Raw genomic sequence first — 19,414 nt, 5'->3', positions numbered from 1 at the left:
TTGGGTCTTCTGAACATGGTACCTCTTTGTTTATCTTCCTTAGGGAACCATGTTGCCGACCTGTCCGTCTGCCTTCTCTTGCTGAATGGCCTTCTCTTAAAGGCTCTCTTATAAAAGGGAATAGAGGTATCAGGAAAAGCCTTTTTCCTGTCTTTTGCCTTCTTGAGTATGTCGTCTAAGGTTTTGCCAAAGAGGAACTCACCCTCACATGGGATTGCGCATATTTTAGATTTTGATTGTGCGTCCCCTCTCCAGCTTTTCATCCATAACGCCCGTCTTGCATTGTTTACCAGACCTGCAGATCTAGCTGCTAGGCGGAGAGAATCTGCAGAAGCGTCCGCCATAAAGGCTGCTGCACCTCGTAGTAAGGGAATAGCAGCTCGTAATTTTTCTCGTGACATTTTATTTTCAATGCTTTGGTCTAGCTGGTCAATCCAGATGAGCATTGACCTGGCGGTACAAGTGCTCGCTATTGCTGGCTTAAATATGCCTGTAGTTGCCTCCCAGGATCTTTTAAGGGACGACTCGGCTTTGCGATCTAGAGGGTCTGAGAGTAACCCCGCGTCTTCAACAGGCAATGTGGACGGCTTAGAGGTAGAGGCAACAGCTGCGTCAACCTTAGGGATTTTGGTCCACGTAAGTAACTCATCGTCACTAAACGGGTATTTCCGTTTTGACGCCGAGGGTAAAAAACTTCTCTGATCTTGTTTCTCCCATTCTCTTTTTATTAATGCCTTCACTGCTGGAATGACTGGAAAGCATTTCCTTTTCCTCTCCGCCAAACCCGCAAACATTATATCTTGCGTGGTTTGTGCGCCCTTTGTTTCCTCACACCCCATAGTGTCTCTTATTGATTTCACTAGATTATCCACACTATCGGGAAACATGAACGTCCCTCAATTTCTGAAGATGATGATGATGAAGAGGCTATAGAGACATCTGAGAGTACGGCTTGCTCACTATCAGAGTCTGATAAAGGTGTTGGCTTTTTGGATTTACTTTTTTGTGGTTTATCCTTTGACATAGCCTTTAACTCCTCTCTTATAATGGCGCGTAAGTCCGTAACAGACACCGCTGCTCCTTGTGTGGTTTCTGCTATACAATCTTTGCAGAGTTTTTTGGGGTATGAGTCTGGTAGGGGCTGGCTACATAAGGCGCATTCTTTATGTTTGTTTTTTTGTCGTTTTTTGGCCTGATCCAGATAAGACATAGCGAGAGGAGAAAGAGAGAGAAAGGAGGGGAGACGGCGTCAGCTTAATAGGCAGAGTTATAAACTCACCCAGTGAAGCTTTCTATTACCGGATCAGACGGCCGAGATCCTTTGGATTTATCCACTGTGTCGCTCTTTCGACCGACATCTGATGATCCTCTGCTGGAGCGGTCCTTGGAGGGAACTGAGTCTCCTGCTGCAGGATCCATGGCACCTGGAGATGACATCTTGCATCGCAGGTAACAGTGGTTAGCCAGTTTATATAGAGCGCCATTTTTTTTTAAGCGGTACTGCGCATGCGCGAACTCGCGCTACCCCCACCGCTGATCTCGGCCTGCTTACCCCGGAAGTTTAGCATCTACTTCCGGGGTGAACTTACTAATGGCGGTCAGCGTGCGCGGAGCGGCCTCCAGTCCCCGGACCGCCATGCAGGAAGCTCCTCTCACTCACCCCTTCTGCCGGGCGAGGAACTCCCACGCTGAAGCCGCCGCATAATGCAGATGCCGGGCGGCTTTCTCCGGACCCGGCCATCTGTATGCCTTCCAGACGAGGAGGGAGCCGTCTAGCGGAACTCCCCCGACGCTGCTTCCAGGCTGCAGCCCCTGCCGTTCCTAAGAGACTGCACAGGCGGCGTGCATGCCCAGGTATTTCCGTAGCTTCTAGAGTCCTGTCGTTCCCGCAGGAACAGGAAACCTAAACTGAGGAGGAAAGGCGGACCGCCCCCTTTTATCTTTCTGTAGGTTTCCTGTTCCTGTGGGGCGGATCCCTCTCTCCTGTAGGGTGCTGTCGTGGCGAGGGGTAAAAAACGCATCCTGCAGACAACTTTGCAGGATGCGTTTTTTCCCCTAAACGACGCATTGCGACGTATTGAAAACTACGCTAGTGTGAAAGTAGCCTTATTGACTAAACACTGGTGGCAATTCCTCCCATTCTCTGTAATACAACTGAGGAGCAAGGGGGGGCGGCCCTTTTTATCTCTCTCTGTAGGTTTCCTGTTCCTAGGGGGCGGATTCCCTCTCTCAGTGGGTGCTGTCGTGGGCTCTATAAAAGAGCATTACCGGTAAGTAATTTTTTTTTTTTTTTAAACAAAAAGCTTCTTTTAGTGTGTTGACAGCAGTCAAACATAAAAACCCCATATAAACCTGTTATCGCTGTAATCGCACCGACCCAAAGAATAAAGTGGTCTTATCACTTATACTGCACAAGGATCGGCATAAAAAGCAAATAAAACATTCTTCACCTTCTGTTGATTTGTTCATTATGCCTCACAAAGATCGCAGTAAAGCTTGGCTCACATTTATCCTGCACTCTATGCTGAGCGCTTAACTGAGGTTTCCGTGTAAATCCGTGTAAACCTGATTCCACCAGAATCAGGGGCTTATCTACAGCATTCTGTAATGCTATAGCTAAGCCCCCGATGTATCCTGAAAGATGAGAAAAAGAGGTTATATTATACTCACCCAGGGGCGTTCCCGCTGCAGTCCGGTCTTCTAGGCATCGCGGTCTAGTCTGGGGCCTCCCATCTTCTTACGATGACGTCCTCTTCTTGTATTCACGCTGCGTCTCCGGCGCAGGTGTATTTTGTCTGCCCTGTTGAAGGCAGAGTAAAGTACTGCAGTGTGCAGGCGCCGGGAAAGGTCAGGGAGGCCCAGCACCTGCGTACTGCAGTACTTTGCTCTGCCTTCAACAGGGCAGACAAAGTACGCCTGCGCCGGAGATGCAGCATGACTACAAGAATAGGACGTCATCGTAAGAAGATGAGAGGCCCCGGACCGGACCGCGATGCCCATTGTACCGAGACCGCCCCCTGGGTGAGTATAATCTAACCTCTTTTTCTCATCTTTTAGGATACATCGGGGGCTTATCTACAGCATTACAGAATGCTGTAGATAAGCCCCTGATGCCGGTGGGCTTAGATCACCTTCCATTTTGGGGGTGACAGGTTCCCTTTAATTCTTGTGAAGCATCTGAAGAATTAATAAACTTCTGGAATGTAGTTTTGAGCACCTTGAGAGGGGCAGTATTTAGAATGATGTCACTTTTGGGTATTTTATGTCATTTAGACCTCTCAAAGTCATTTCAAATGTGATATGGTCACTAAAAATATGGTTTTGTTAATTTTATGTAAAAAATAAATTTCTGATCAACTTAACACACTTCTAACTTTGTAACAAAAAACATTAATGTTTCCAAAATTGCACAGCTGTAAAGTAGACATGTGGAAAATCATATTTATAAACTCTTTTGTGTGACATGACTCTGACATAAGGGCATAAAGATTACAATTTTGAAAATTGTGAAATTTTAGTCAAAATTTCCAATATTTTCAGAACTAAAAGCAAGTCATATCGAACAAATTTTACCATTATAATGAAGTACATCATGTCATGAAAAAAAGCAATCACTGAATCACTGGGATCCGTTAAAGCATTCCAGAATTACTACCTCAAAGTGACACTGGTCTAAATCGAAAAAATTAGCCTGATTACAAAAGCAAAAACAGGCCCTGGCATGAAAGGGTTAAAAGAAAGAATCAGCTGTGATCCCATGTCGTAATGTCAGTATACTCTGTATTGCATCCTCCCCTGCCCAGGAGATGTGATATGATGAGACCATGTCCCTGTACAGTCAGACAGGGCCATTACACAGTACACAGCAGGGGCACATTGATAAGATTATCTCACCACAGGAAAAGACCCCCACAAAGAAGGAAATGTGAAACATGCACTGGGGTTCGCCTACACCCCCAGGTTGGATAAGTATGCTGATCATAAGGAAAGCACAGACACAAAATCTTATTACTGGGCACGTAGCCACGCTAATGTTTATGTTACTACCTCAATAACTGCCTGTAAACGCTCATTGAGGACTTTATTATGGAGTAAAGTGTTGGGAACTTTTCTATATTTACTTTTTCCTTATTACTCAAATATTTGTCAGGACTTATTGTCTGATTACCTCCCGCAGGCAGCTCTTTAGGAAATTCCAGGTTACATTTAACCCCAGTGTATCTGCACTCCTATCCACATTTTCGACTCGACCATCCATTTCTAATTAAAGTGTGGTTTTCCTTACCCTTGATATTATGATTTTGCTTTAGGTGGTTATTTATAATTACTGTGTCTTCTATTTGTATTAGCAAGTCACGTGGTTACATTTCTATGCTACTGCATACGCCGTGCTGCACTCACTGTCACTCTCCCAATTTTTTCCCCATTCTTATTGTTGTGCATTGTGCACTAATAAAATTACATTGTTTTTTATTTATTGAAATAAACCGTCTTTTGCTTCCACTTATTCTGCTGATTTTTTTTTTTACCTCACAGGGACATTTTATTTAATCACATCAATTGTGGAAGTTATTATTGAAAGATCTATTGATTAAAATAAACTTTTGTTAGTGGGAAAACCCCTTTAGTGCCACAAACTCCACCTAAAAAGCTCCATCCTGAGATTTCTGGCTAGTTTCAAGATAATAAATCACTGGATACAGTTTTGCGATCCTTACTTTCTGTGATGAAATGTGAAGGGTCACACTTTGCCACCCCATCTGACGTCAATATCATGTCAGTGGGATCACATGGTGAGGTCTCCCCAATTGTACCAACGTGAGGTTCCGCACTCTCTAGGGACTTGGAAGGTCAGCAGAGCACACTGCTGTGAGAGCTGCTGGCTGAGCGTCGCCTCCTGCGCACAGACCTGTGCCGGACTCACAGCCCGCATTCCATTTAAACCTCAGACAGGAAATCTCGGGACTCTGTGCTTTACCAGCTGAGGGACACAGGACCACATAGGACAGATGGGAAAGAGCTGAATTTTAACAGCAAGTAAATTATGCAGTTTCTTCACTTGTCATGGGCTTTACAATGATGTAACAAACCAAGCTCACAAGCCATTTTAATGCATAATGGAAAAGAGAAAAAAATAAAAAATACTGACCTGCTTTTTCTTCCTTGTGGTAAAATGTTTGCAGATCCAAAAAGTGATACCAACTGCAGCACATGCGTAGATGTAAAACCGGTTGAGCCATAACTGCTTCACGTGTACATGCAGAAAATCCCATGGTCCAGCAGATTCATCTTTAAAATAAACACACACAAAAAGACAAAAAAAAAATTAGATGTATAATAATATTTATTTATATAGCACCAAAAGACAAAAAAAAAAAAAACACACGAAATAAGAAATGAAACGGAGTAATCCAGTTAAGAACTCCATCTAAAATACAACACTCCTATAGAATCCACTTACCATAATACATTTTCATTTCTATAGCGCCAACATATTCCGCAGCACTTTACATTTAGAGGTGACAAAGACATTACAGAATAAAACAACTTCGATATCAAAAAGGAGTGAGGGCCCTGCTTGTGATCTACGAACATTGACAGATAAAGGGTTATTCTCAACGTGATTAAAAGGGGTTGTCTGACTTATAATGGCAAGTCTGCAGTCAGTCTATGTGACTGCAGACTTGTGAATCCTCCCAACGCACGCACTTTGCGCTGTGAGGATTTGCCAGTGTCAGAGACGGGAGCGGCTATCATGTGACGGCAAGTATGTGATGTGCATACTGCCGGCCAATAACCAGACTAGACCTTTTCCAGCTTCGCACAATACACTTAGCCAAGAGCATTTTGCTGAAAACGCATAGACCAGACATCTTGTCACCTACCGCCATTGCTTTATTATTTCGCAGGCGTCCGTACGCAGGCGCCAGAAAGGTGAGAGAGGCCCGGCGCCTGCGCACTGTAGTACTTTGCTCTGCCCTCAACAGGGCAGACAAAGTACGCCTGCACCGGAACCGGAGCCACAGCATGAAGACCAGAAGAGGACGTCATGGAATGAAGATAGGAGGTGCCGGAGCGGACCTGAGACACTAATCGGACCCGGACCACAGCGGGACCGCCCCTGGGTGAGAATAATCTAAACTCTTTTTCTCCTCTTTCAGGATACATCGGGGGCTTATCTACAGCATTACAGAATGCATTACAGAATGCTGTAAATAAGCCCCTGATGCTGGTGGGCTTACCTCATCATCGATTTTTGGGGTGACAGGTTCCCTTTAATTACAAAGTGCAAAAAAAAGAAAGTGATCCCTCAGTAAAGACGGTTCAAATTTAACTATTTAAAGGATTAAAATGACAAGAGTCAGGGTATAAGGAGACATCCAGGACAGAACTCCTTTTCAACAATAACCTCAGCATAGTAGTTTCCTGGAGATTGTCTGTGCCACTAACACATTAGTGCACCTGGGTTATAAGTATTGGTTTGGTTCGGCCGCTCTTCCAAGGTTAATCAAAAGCACAACTGACTGATGCTAAATAACAGACCTAAAGCCTCCCCACCGTGTTTCACCAGAAACCTGGCGTCATCAGGGGACAGAGGCCAAGGCGGGGCAGCTTCTGTCCTCTGTCCCCTGATGATGCCAGGTTTCTGGTGAAACATGTTGGGGAGGCTTTAGGTCTGTTATTTAGCATCAGTCAGTTGTGCTTTTACATGGGCGCGGGGCCCCACAGTCCCCGCTACACACACGCGCGCGGGAGCTGGGGCCCCACAGTCCCCGCTACACACACGCGCGCGGGAGCTGGGGCCCCACAGTCCCCGCTACACACACGCGCGCGGGAGCTGGGGCCCCACAGTCCCCGCTACACACACGCGCGCGGGAGCTGGGGCCCCACAGTCCCCGCTACACACACGCGCGCGGGAGCTGGGGCCCCACAGTCCCCGCTACACACACGCGCGCGGGAGCTGGGGCCCCACAGTCCCCGCTACACACACGCGCGCGGGAGCTGGGGCCCCACAGTCCCCGCTACACACACGCGCGCGGGAGCTGGGGCCCCACAGTCCCCGCTACACACACGCGCGCGGGAGCTGGGGCCCCACAGTCCCCGCTACACACACGCGCGCGGGAGCTGGGGCCCCACAGTCCCCGCTACACACACGCGCGCGGGAGCTGGGGCCCCACAGTCCCCGCTACACACACGCGCGCGGGAGCTGGGGCCCCACAGTCCCCGCTACACACACGCGCGCGGGAGCTGGGGCCCCACAGTCCCCGCTACACACACGCGCGCGGGAGCTGGGGCCCCACAGTCCCCGCTACACACACGCGCGCGGGAGCTGGGGCCCCACAGTCCCCGCTACACACACGCGCGCGGGAGCTGGGCCCCCACAGTCCCCGCTACACACACGCGCGCGGGAGCTGGGGCCCCACAGTCCCCGCTACACACACGCGCGCGGGAGCTGGGGCCCCACAGTCCCCGCTACACACACGCGCGCGGGAGCTGGGGCCCCACAGTCCCCGCTACACACACGCGCGCGGGAGCTGGGGCCCCACAGTCCCCGCTACACACACGCGCGCGGGAGCTGGGGCCCCACAGTCCCCGCTACACACACGCGCGCGGGAGCTGGGGCCCCACAGTCCCCGCTACACACACGCGCGCGGGAGCTGGGGCCCCACAGTCCCCGCTACACACACGCGCGCGGGAGCTGGGGCCCCACAGTCCCCGCTACACACACGCGCGCGGGAGCTGGGGCCCCACAGTCCCCGCTACACACACGCGCGCGGGAGCTGGGGCCCCACAGTCCCCGCTACACACACGCGCGCGGGAGCTGGGGCCCCACAGTCCCCGCTACACACACGCGCGCGGGAGCTGGGGCCCCACAGTCCCCGCTACACACACGCGCGCGGGAGCTGGGGCCCCACAGTCCCCGCTACACACACGCGCGCGGGAGCTGGGGCCCCACAGTCCCCGCTACACACACGCGCGCGGGAGCTGGGGCCCCACAGTCCCCGCTACACACACGCGCGCGGGAGCTGGGGCCCCACAGTCCCCGCTACACACACGCGCGCGGGAGCTGGGGCCCCACAGTCCCCGCTACACACACGCGCGCGGGAGCTGGGGCCCCACAGTCCCCGCTACACACACGCGCGCGGGAGCTGGGGCCCCACAGTCCCCGCTACACACACGCGCGCGGGAGCTGGGGCCCCACAGTCCCCGCTACACACACGCGCGCGGGAGCTGGGGCCCCACAGTCCCCGCTACACACACGCGCGCGGGAGCTGGGGCCCCACAGTCCCCGCTACACACACGCGCGCGGGAGCTGGGGCCCCACAGTCCCCGCTACACACACGCGCGCGGGAGCTGGGGCCCCACAGTCCCCGCTACACACACGCGCGCGGGAGCTGGGGCCCCACAGTCCCCGCTACACACACGCGCGCGGGAGCTGGGGCCCCACAGTCCCCGCTACACACACGCGCGCGGGAGCTGGGGCCCCACAGTCCCCGCTACACACACGCGCGCGGGAGCTGGGGCCCCACAGTCCCCGCTACACACACGCGCGCGGGAGCTGGGGCCCCACAGTCCCCGCTACACACACGCGCGCGGGAGCTGGGGCCCCACAGTCCCCGCTACACACACGCGCGCGGGAGCTGGGGCCCCACAGTCCCCGCTACACACACGCGCGCGGGAGCTGGGGCCCCACAGTCCCCGCTACACACACGCGCGCGGGAGCTGGGGCCCCACAGTCCCCGCTACACACACGCGCGCGGGAGCTGGGGCCCCACAGTCCCCGCTACACACACGCGCGCGGGAGCTGGGGCCCCACAGTCCCCGCTACACACACGCGCGCGGGAGCTGGGGCCCCACAGTCCCCGCTACACACACGCGCGCGGGAGCTGGGGCCCCACAGTCCCCGCTACACACACGCGCGCGCGGGAGCTGGGGCCCCACAGTCCCCGCTACACACACGCGCGCGGGAGCTGGGGCCCCACAGTCCCCGCTACACACACGCGCGCGGGAGCTGGGGCCCCACAGTCCCCGCTACACACACGCGCGCGGGAGCTGGGGCCCCACAGTCCCCGCTACACACACGCGCGCGGGAGCTGGGGCCCCACAGTCCCCGCTACACACACGCGCGCGGGAGCTGGGGCCCCACAGTCCCCGCTACACACACGCGCGCGGGAGCTGGGGCCCCACAGTCCCCGCTACACACACGCGCGCGGGAGCTGGGGCCCCACAGTCCCCGCTACACACACGCGCGCGGGAGCTGGGGCCCCACAGTCCCCGCTACACACACGCGCGCGGGAGCTGGGGCCCCACAGTCCCCGCTACACACACGCGCGCGGGAGCTGGGGCCCCACAGTCCCCGCTACACACACGCGCGCGGGAGCTGGGGCCCCACAGTCCCCGCTACACACACGCGCGCGGGAGCTGGGGCCCCACAGTCCCCGCTACACACACGCGCGCGGGAGCTGGGGCCCCACAGTCCCCGCTACACACACGCGCGCGGGAGCTGGGGCCCCACAGTCCCCGCTACACACACGCGCGCGGGAGCTGGGGCCCCACAGTCCCCGCTACACACACGCGCGCGGGAGCTGGGGCCCCACAGTCCCCGCTACACACACGCGCGGGAGCTGGGGCCCCACAGTCCCCGCTACACACACGCGCGGGAGCTGGGGCCCCACAGTCCCCGCTACACACACGCGCGGGAGCAGGGGCCCCACAGTCCCCGCTACACACACGCGCGGGAGCTGGGGCCCCACAGTCCCCGCTACACACACGCGCGGGAGCTGGGGCCCCACAGTCCCCGCTACACACACGCGCGGGAGCTGGGGCCCCACAGTCCCCGCTACACACACGCGCGGGAGCTGGGGCCCCACAGTCCCCGCTACACACACGCGCGGGAGCTGGGGCCCCACAGTCCCCGCTACACACACGCGCGGGAGCTGGGGCCCCACAGTCCCCGCTACACACACGCGCGGGAGCTGGGGCCCCACAGTCCCCGCTACACACACGCGCGGGAGCTGGGGCCCCACAGTCCCCGCTACACACACAGGAGCGGGGGCCCCACAGTCCCCGCTACACACACAGGAGCGGGGGCCCCACAGTCCCCGCTACACACACAGGAGCGGGGGCCCCACAGTCCCCACTACACACACGCGGGAGCTGGGGCCCCACAGTCCCCCCTACACACACGGGGGCCCCACAGTCCCCACTACACACACAGGAGCGGGGGCCCCACAGTCCCGGCTATACACCTACACACAGGAGCTGGGCCCCCAGAGCCGCTGGTTACAGAGCCCACCAGACGCACGGCCGTGCAGAGACCTGGGTGCCCGGACCTACCTTGCTGCTCCTGCTGAGCGCTCACACAAGCCGCCGCCAGTAGCGGCCATACTATCTGACGGAGGCGCTTCATGCTGAGGAGAGCCGTACAGCTGTCAGCCCAAGACTCAGCACACAACTTCCACATTCATGCCACACTGGGGGCCGCCATATTGGTTTCCTTACGTATCAGCCTCAGACTGCTCTTTTTTTTTTTTTTTTTTTCTTTAGTCTTCAACCAACTTTATTAACACGTAAACGACAAGGGGGCAAAAGCGCTTCCGTTTAACACACAGCTTTCTGCGCATGCGCTAGGAGAAGCGGCCGCAGGTGACGGGTGACGGAGTACCGCATGCGACAGCGGCTTCTGGTCTCACTGTGCGGCAGGGAGAAGCCCCGGGGCAACAGCCACCATGTCTATATTCACACCCACCAACCAAATCCGCCTGACCAACGTGGCCGTGGTGCGGATGAAGAAGGGAGGGAAGAGATATGAGATCGCCTGCTACAAGAACAAGGTTATGAGCTGGAGGAGCGGAGCGTGAGTATCTGCTGGACTGCTGCGTGCTACTCGGGGCAACTGTTGGCTAGGGAAGCGGCAGAGTGACGTCATTGGCTAACTAGACCTGTTCGTTTCATAGCGAGGCTTGACACGCAAGCAGAGTCACGTGTGCGGGTCAGCTCTGTATACAGTGATGCCAACATGCCTTTTTCTTCTTTCTAGCAGCTTATCATCATATCACAGACACATTATAAACCATAATAACTCGTTAGATTATATCAGTGACCGTGTCTCCAGCCATTATCATTATCACCACTAATCCTCACCTCTTGCCGACAGCTTTGTGCCTTATAATTTGTACTTGGTATGAAATGAGCTGTCCAAAGACTAGTAAGAATTTCTAGAAGGACGCCTATCCCTGTGTACAAAAGTAGTAATCCTTCCCTCAGCGACCCTGTCACTGCTCCTGTGCAGCCGCCACAGGGGGATATGGCCCCCATTTCCTAATGAGCCTCAGAATTCATGGTGGCACCGAACACCCACCACTCTAAACCTGACCGTAAAAGGGTTATCCGGCCTCGTCCAGTGCCGCCACGGTGAGCAGTGCCAATGATGGCGAGGCCCCAGACACCTGAGGAGACGAGTGTAAGATCAGCCGCTGTTGTGCACCTTTCCTGGTAATAGGACGCATGTATGATGGCCGGCAGTTGTACATGCGCCTCAGCGGGAGTGTGAGGTCTTATCGGCATCACCTCCAGTGCGAAGTGACGGGCTCCGCACAAGGCCGGATAACCCCTATAAAAACACACAGTCCCCCTCAGATGATGGAAGCCGCCCATCAGCCAAGGCTCTGTGGCATCGGCTGTCTCCTGCGGCTCTCTGCGTCCTGGTTTGGTCGCATGTCACCAGTATAGCCCAGTTAGACTGAGCGAGCATTTCCAATGCGTAAGGATCAGTGAGTGTAACTTGCTCTTTCCCTTTTATACCTGCCTAAGCACTTACCAATAATTATATCCCTTGAGAAACCACTACTTGTTATTCATGTATTAAATCCCAGGCTTAAGAAATTGTTCTGTCTTTAAAGCTAAATTTGTCAGCAGCATGAATCTTTAGCAATTTTACATGATAAATTAAATGGACCCCCCCCCCCAAAAGGAAATATGACTATATGTGCCTGCATAACTGAGATCGGTGTTATGTTGTCTTCATGTCCAAAACTGTTTCTGCAGAGGCATGGTGAGCACTGAGGTTATTCTGAGCCATGTTCACACTTAGCTTTTTCTGCCTGGGAATAAACTAGTCATCATTTTTTTTTTTTTTTAATGATGGTGCAAACAATCCGGTCCAGTGGCCACATCCATAATGTATAGCCCCCAAACAGGAGAACTGGCTCCTACCCGCCATTATCCCTGACTCTTCTTTTGATTGATTAGCCGGCCTGGTGCCATGTCACACGTGCGTCATAACGATGGCGTTGCACCCGGCTGGGTAATAAAGAGTAGCTGGGGATGAAGGATGGTAGAAGGTGGTTCACAGGGTTCTCGTCTAGCGGTCACAGATTAGTGACAGGCCCACTGGACCGGGTCCTCTGAATAACCTCACACCATCTCTGGTTCATCCCACACCAATCAAATGATAGAGAATCCACAGTAATTCACCTTATGATACATATGAAGGGGGTTTCAAATAGTTGAAAAAAACCTGTATAGAAATGATAGCTTGATATAGATTTTATTACAGTCCACATATATATTTGTAGATGTATTGTGAAATCCACAGTGACAAAGTCCATAGTGGGTGGGCTCCACTATGAATGGGTAATCCCAGCTTATAGATGACTGTGAGATCCATTACCTGCAACCCCATTATTCTAAAGATCGCTCATCATAAAGTGATGGAATAATGATACTACTACTATGATACTGATGATAAAGTACATGACTGTTATGGTAATGCCACTCACGAAATAAACTGCTAATGAAAAAGCTGCAGGAGCGTCTCCACAACTGAGCCGCCCTGCTCCGTGCTGCCGCCCTGCTCCGTGCTGCCGCCCTGCTCCGTGCTGCCGCCCTGCTCCGTGCTGCCGCCCTGCTCCGTGCTGCCGCCCTGCTCCGTGCTGCCGCCCTGCTCCGTGCTGCCGCCCTGCTCCGTGCTACATTTCTCCCAACTGTTGACAGATTGTAGCAGGATGCGGCCAGTCATTCCTGACAGTTACTTTACTCGCTCCCTGCTCTGTTACAAGATGGGTTACAATGAGCACTATTGAAAATACAAAAGAATTGCAAATGTAGCAATCATCCTATGTAACTTTTTATTTTTTATTTATATTTTTAAAGTGAGAAAGACATTGATGAAGTTTTGCAGACCCACTCTGTATTCATGAATGTGTCTAAAGGACAAGTAGCTAAAAAAGAAGATCTTATCAAGTCATTTGGGACAGAAGATCAAACCGAAATCTGCAAGCAGGTACTGAAGAATCCACTGTGAGCACTTACCCAAATAAATGAATATCTATAATCTGGCACTACTGCTGTTCCTTAATCTCATTGATGGTGTATCACTAGAGCTGTCGACTCCTGACCTGGGACACAGTGTTATTACCAGGAGCTGTCCAGTATTGCAACATTGTTAATTGGTGTCCCTTTAAAGGGAACCTGTCACCCCCAAAATCAAAGGTGAGCTAAGGGTGGTGACAGAGATGAAAGCTCTGCACTCGCCCAGGCAGTAACACTGTGTGCCCGCATGCCAAGGCTTCACCTTCACGCAGCACTAAGTCTGACCAAGGGAACGCTATAAATTTAAATAGGTGGGGGCGGTGGAGCATGGTAACTAAAGGGTGGAGCGGTGCCTTTTTGGACACGCAACTCTCATTTGCACATAAGATAAACTGCTCTTTTTCTATTCATCAAACACGATGTTTAGTACACCAGAGGAATGAGTGATGAATGAGTACACTAGAGGAATGAGTGATGAATGAGTACACTGGAGGAATGAGTGATGAATGAGTACACCGGAGGAATGAGTGATGGATGAGTACACTGGAGGAATGAGTGATGAATGAGTACACCGGAGGAATGAGTGATGGATCAGTACCCCGGAGGAATGAGTGATGGATGAGTACACCGGAGGAAAGAGTGATGAATGAGTACACTAGAGGAATGAGTGATGAATGAGTACACCGGAGGAATGAGTGATTAATGAGTACACCGGAGGAATGAGTGATGGATCAGTACCCCGGAGGAATGAGTGATGGATGAGTACCCCGGAGGAATGAGTGATGGATGAGTACACCGGAGGAATGAGTGATGAATGAGTAAACCGGAGGAATGAGTGATGAATGAGTGAGGAATGAGTGATGAATGAGTAGACCGGAGGAATGAGTGATGAATGAGTAAACCGGAGGAATGAGTGATGAATGAGTAAACCGGAGGAATGAGTGATGGATGAGTAAACCGGAGGAATGAGTGATGAATGGGTACATCGGATGAATGAGTAAACCGGAGGAATGAGTGATGGATGAATAAACCGGAGGAATGAGTGATGGATGAGTACACCGGAGGAATGAGTGATGGATGAGTACACCGGAGGAATGAGTGATGGATGAGTACACCGGAGGAATGATTGATGAATGGGTACACCGGAGGAATGAGTGATGAATGAGTAAACCGGAGGAATGAGTGATGGATGAGTACACCGGAGGAATGATTGATGAATGGGTACACCGGAGGAATGAGTGATGGATGAGTACACCGGAGGAATGAGTGATGGATGAGTACAACAGAGGAATGAGTGATGAATGGGTACACCGGAGGAATGAGTGATGGATGAGTACACCGGAGGAATGAGTGATGGATGAGTACACCGGAGGAATGAGTGATGGATGAGTACACCGGAGGAATGAGTGATGAATGGGTACACCGGAGGAATGAGTGATGGATGGGTACACCGGAGGAATGAGTGATGGATGAGTACACCGGAGGAATGAGTGATGGATGAGTACACCGGAGGAATGAGTGATGGATGAGTACACCGGAGGAATGAGTGATGGATGAGTACAACAGAGGAATGAGTGATGAATGGGTACACCGGAGGAATGAGTGATGGATGAGTACATCGGAGGAATGAGTGATGGATGAGTACACCGGAGGAATGAGTGATGGATGAGCACCCCAGAGGTGTGATTTTTATAGTAGCTAAGCCCCAGACACCCTTTAAGCTGAAGCCCCTTTCATAGGTCACTACCTTCTGTCTGTGTGCGCTATTAGATAGCTGTACCCAGAGGGCGTGTTGTGTGATCCGGCTTCTCGTATAATCTAGACTGTGGGCAAACCTTATCACATCTCATGGCATATTGGCAGTCTTATGTACTCAGATGAGCACAAGGGACTGCACGTTTTCCAGTGCTTTGTATGTGTATTTTCTAACTACTGTAGCATGAGAAATAATTACATTTTATAAGTAAGCAGCGTTTTCTGCATATTGGTTACAGGCTTTCTACATTTTATTTTTTTTACTTTTTATATCAGATTCTGTCAAAGGGAGAGCTGCAAGTGTCTGAGAAAGAGCGGAGTACCCAGCTAGAGCAAATGTTCCGGGATATTGCCACAATTGTGGCAGACAAATGTGTAAATCCAGAAACCAAGAGGCCGTACACGGTAAACCTCATTGAGAGGGCCATGAAAGACATCCACTACTCGGTCAAGGCAACGAAGAGCACGAAACAACAAGTAAGGCAGATGGTTTCCCCTTTCCTTCAATACATCTGTATTGCTGGTCCAATATTATAGGGATGACACACCATAACAAATTTCTTTCATTCTCTGTCCATTGCCTTCTGAGAGGTCCTTTCATTGCTCATAGCCGATGGTGGGGTCCAGGACAGTTGCTTTGAAAATATGCACTTAAATTCTGGTGTTCCTGCAGCCAACAACTGATAATGGAGAAGAGGAGCAGCTTTATTACAAATATTGGCACATATGTGCTGTCCTTATCCACAAACAGGAGTCCTGTCACTTCCTAGTAGAAAGCAGTCTTATTGTTAATGGCCACGTGGCGACTGCCGTTTGGTGCATAGCTACCCACTCATCTAAGCAGCACTACTAGTCCAGAAGATTAATGCAATAAGTGGGGGATGCAGTATTGGGTAAGGTGGTGCCACATGTCCCTTTTCACTTTTGGGTGGAAGATACAGTTATTTTATCAGTTCTCTGGTATCAGGCATAATCATCATGGTCACTGCACTCCAAGATGGTATTGGTGCTACAACTATAGTAACGGGCCAAATTACAGAAACCGGAGCAGCAGTGGAGAGACGTCTCTGAACCCTGGGAGGGCAAGTACTTTCTTTTTCGGATTATGAAACACACTTTTTTTCCCAAAAAAATTTTGGGGAAAATGGGGGTGCATCTTACAATGCGGATATACCTTACCGGCTGGGATGAGGGGTTGTTTGGATGTGCGGTGCGGCACACCAGTGTCTGATGCTGCGGGGGCTCTGCCGACATCTTGTGAAAGCCCAGAGCCCCCGCAGTCACATGGTTTCCTATGCGGTGGACTGGACTCCGGGAAAATGGCTGCCGGCCGGGGGTCGGCACATGCGCAGATGGAGATCTCAGCACCAAGATCTCTAGAGATGAGATCTCAGCGCTGAGACACCCACAGCGGCATGCCGTATCGCACATCCGAACACCCCCTCATCCCAGCCTGCAGCAACGCTCCACTTTGCCTCCTCCACCAGTGTCCCTGGGACCCTGCTTCACTGCAGCCACCACCCCCGGTAAGCAATAAGACGCATGGATTGTAAGAAGCACCACCATTTTATTAAAAAAGTGTGTTTTTTTCCTTTTTTTTTCCCCTCAAAATTTGGGGTGCGTCTTATAATCCGGAAAAAAAACTGTAATGTTGTTTGTAATTTTGATAGCTCCCACACCCCTTTCTTAAGAAGGCCCACCCTGTAGGGCTCCCTTATACATAGGGTATATGTGCACATTTCTTTTATGCATTCTATAAGCTTCTTTGTTCTCTAGGCACTGGAAGTTATAAAGCAACTTAAAGAAACCATGCAGATAGAGCGAGCTCACATGAGGCTGCGCTTTGTCCTCCCTGCCAAGGATGGGAAGAGATTGAAAGAAAAGTTGAAGCCACTAATAAAACACATAGAGAGTGAAGACTTTGACCAAGAGCTGGAGATTGTAAGTAAATGATGTGGTAACGTACCTGACACTTGTATTACAGTCAGGCTGTGACTTGATTCCAGATAGTTCTTTGGTTTTATAAGAGAAGTAGTCATGTAGGCACACTCACTTTCTATTGGAATGACTGGGACTTAGAGAGTAACTGTGGCCAAAAATACCACTATAGTGCACATCAAAAATAAAAAAACTTTTCTAAGTATACCGTATATATTTGTGTATAAGCCAAGTTTTTCAGCTCTTTTTTTTGTGCTGAAAACACCTCCCTCGGCTTATAGACGAGTGACGGTACAGAAAGCCAGTGGCAGAGCAGCAGGTGACAGGAGCCAGCGCACACATACTCGCCTACCTGCGCGCCCACGGTGCTGGCACTGCTTCTCATTCAGGCCGCCGGCGCATGCCTGCAGCTCTTCCTGTGCTCAGCGGTCACGTGGTACCGCTCATTAAGGTGATGAATATGGACGCATCTCCCATAGGCATAAAGCACATATTCATCTCCTTAATGAGCGGTACCACGTGACCGCTGAGCACAGGAAGAGCTGCAGGCAGGCGCCAGCGGCTGTAACAAGATGCAGTGCCAGCACCCAGGGCGTGCAGATAGGGGAGTATGATGTTTTGTTTTTCAATAGGAAACATGCACACAGGGATGGGGGATAAGGAGGCATGCTTACAGGGACGGAACTGGGGAGGCATGCATACCAGGACATGGAAGGGGGAGGCATTCATACCAGGACAGGGATGGGGAGGCATGCATACAGGGATAGGGGAGGCATTCATACCAGGACAGTGACGGGGGGAGCCACACAGAGCAGGACAGGGATGATGGGACAATGCATACCCGGCTTAAACTCGAGTCAATAAGCTTATCCAGTTTTCCGTGGCAAAATTAGGTGCCTTGGCTTCTACTTGGTGGGCTTATACTCGAGTGTATACTGTAATTAAGGAATTGCTTGGTAAATATATTTGCATACCATGAAAAGATCCCTACTGGGAGGCCGGTTTCATTCAGCATGGCAGTGATGCCTCATCAACAGAGCGGAAAGGAAGAGAAAGAACTACTCTGTTGGTGAGGTCAGATGAGGTTGGAAAATCGTTCCCTGATCTGGAATACATGGGGGATGGGTAGAACTGGCTGGTAGGTAACAACTACCTGATGGTAAGTTATTTGTCCCACAGCCAAAAAAAAAAAACAACAAGTCCCCTATAACCTATTTAGGGTGTGTGAACACGTTATATTTTTCTTACTTTTTTTCACACAGTTTTGTCACACAATCTGAAGCATTTCCTAGTTCCAGCAAAGCGAAGATTTATTTTTTTTAAGTCTCATGCACATCATGCTTATTTTTTCCTTGCAGATTCAAATCTGCAGCATTTCAATTCTTGCAGCATACTAATGAGTGGGGGAAAAAATGCAACAAAAATGCATGGTATTTTCCACAGTGTTTTTCCTTCTTACACATCAGGATTTGCAGCAGAGTTTCCGGCTACAAGTCATGAAGGTGTGCACGTAGCCTTCAGAGACTTTCTGGGCGCACTCTCCCACATCTGTGATCGGGCAGGGTTATTACGTCTGCTGGGGACTGCACTGTGTGATACTGTAGGACCTGGTTATTTTCATTTGCTTTCAGCTGAGCATGTCATATAATAACAATAGCTATTAATTTGTGCTGGATGACATATGTTCGTCCCTGGCACCATTCATAATGGCGTGCCGGGAAATGCCAGCAGCGTTCATGCTTTATCTGCCAGGTCCATGTATAGCTCGTACAGCAGAAGCTGGGCACACACATGCACTATGGCGCGTTACCAGCCCTAAGGTATAGAATGTAAACTTTTTTTTCTTGACGCTACAGTGGGAATAATCTATCCGCATCTTTAATTCATGTTTTTAGGTCTGTTTGATTGATCCTGGCTGCTTCAGAGAAATCGATGAGCTGATACGTTGTGAAACGAGAGGGAAAGGCACCCTGGAAGTTCTCAGTCTGAAGGATGTAGAAGAAGGAGATGAGAAGCTGGAGTGAGGACACTGGGCCGCTCTGTCCCAATGAGAATGGCTTTGGAGTAAAGACTGGTTTATACCTTCCGCAGCTGACAGCTTTTCACAGCACAACAGATCATTTTTTGCTCTTCCAAAAGCCGTAACATTGCCTCAGCGTGTATAAGTTATTGAGGCAACAATGAAAAACTCAGATATTTTTATTTTGTGCTGGTTTTCTTTGCAGCATTCTAAATGTATGAAAATTCAGCAATATTACATTTAGAGCAGGTGATATTCACAAAGGGTATATACATGCATATTACTTCTAATTATACTACTATAGCTCAAGGAAATTCTTATAATGGGTTACATCAGTGGGTGCTCCCAGGACTAGAGCTTTCCTGGAGGCTGTACAATGTGCCTGTC

At 51.2% G+C, this 19,414-nt stretch overlaps 2 protein-coding genes across 2 annotated transcripts in view; one reads left to right on the top strand and one right to left on the bottom strand.

Moving 5' to 3' along the window:
• LOC138670246 (S-adenosyl-L-methionine-dependent tRNA 4-demethylwyosine synthase TYW1-like) overlaps window positions 1–10,526 on the bottom strand; it is a 348,450-nt gene extending 337,924 nt beyond the window's left edge. The window contains exons 1-2 of the mRNA XM_069757420.1: window positions 10,339–10,526; window positions 5,150–5,289 (exon numbers count right to left, since the gene is read on the bottom strand). Of these exons, the coding sequence (XP_069613521.1) occupies window positions 5,150–5,289; window positions 10,339–10,465 (267 nt within the window). The 5' untranslated portion in view covers window positions 10,466–10,526. The remainder of the gene's footprint in view (window positions 1–5,149; window positions 5,290–10,338) is intronic.
• An 83-nt stretch (window positions 10,527–10,609) lies between these two features.
• SBDS (SBDS ribosome maturation factor) lies at window positions 10,610–19,209 on the top strand. The gene is made up of 5 exons (XM_069757421.1): window positions 10,610–10,858; window positions 13,156–13,285; window positions 15,346–15,546; window positions 16,846–17,010; window positions 18,903–19,209. The coding sequence occupies exons 1-5, from the start codon at window positions 10,731–10,733 to the stop codon at window positions 19,029–19,031; spliced, it is 753 nt and encodes a 250-aa protein (XP_069613522.1). The 5' UTR covers window positions 10,610–10,730; the 3' UTR covers window positions 19,032–19,209.
• Window positions 19,210–19,414: the final 205 nt, after the last annotated feature.

Source organism: Ranitomeya imitator, chromosome 3 (assembly GCF_032444005.1).
Source record: "Ranitomeya imitator isolate aRanImi1 chromosome 3, aRanImi1.pri, whole genome shotgun sequence".
Taxonomy (NCBI): Eukaryota; Metazoa; Chordata; class Amphibia; order Anura; family Dendrobatidae; genus Ranitomeya; species Ranitomeya imitator.
The sequence above is the reverse complement of the archived record's forward strand: the minus strand, read 5'-3'. Positions and strand labels throughout refer to the sequence as shown.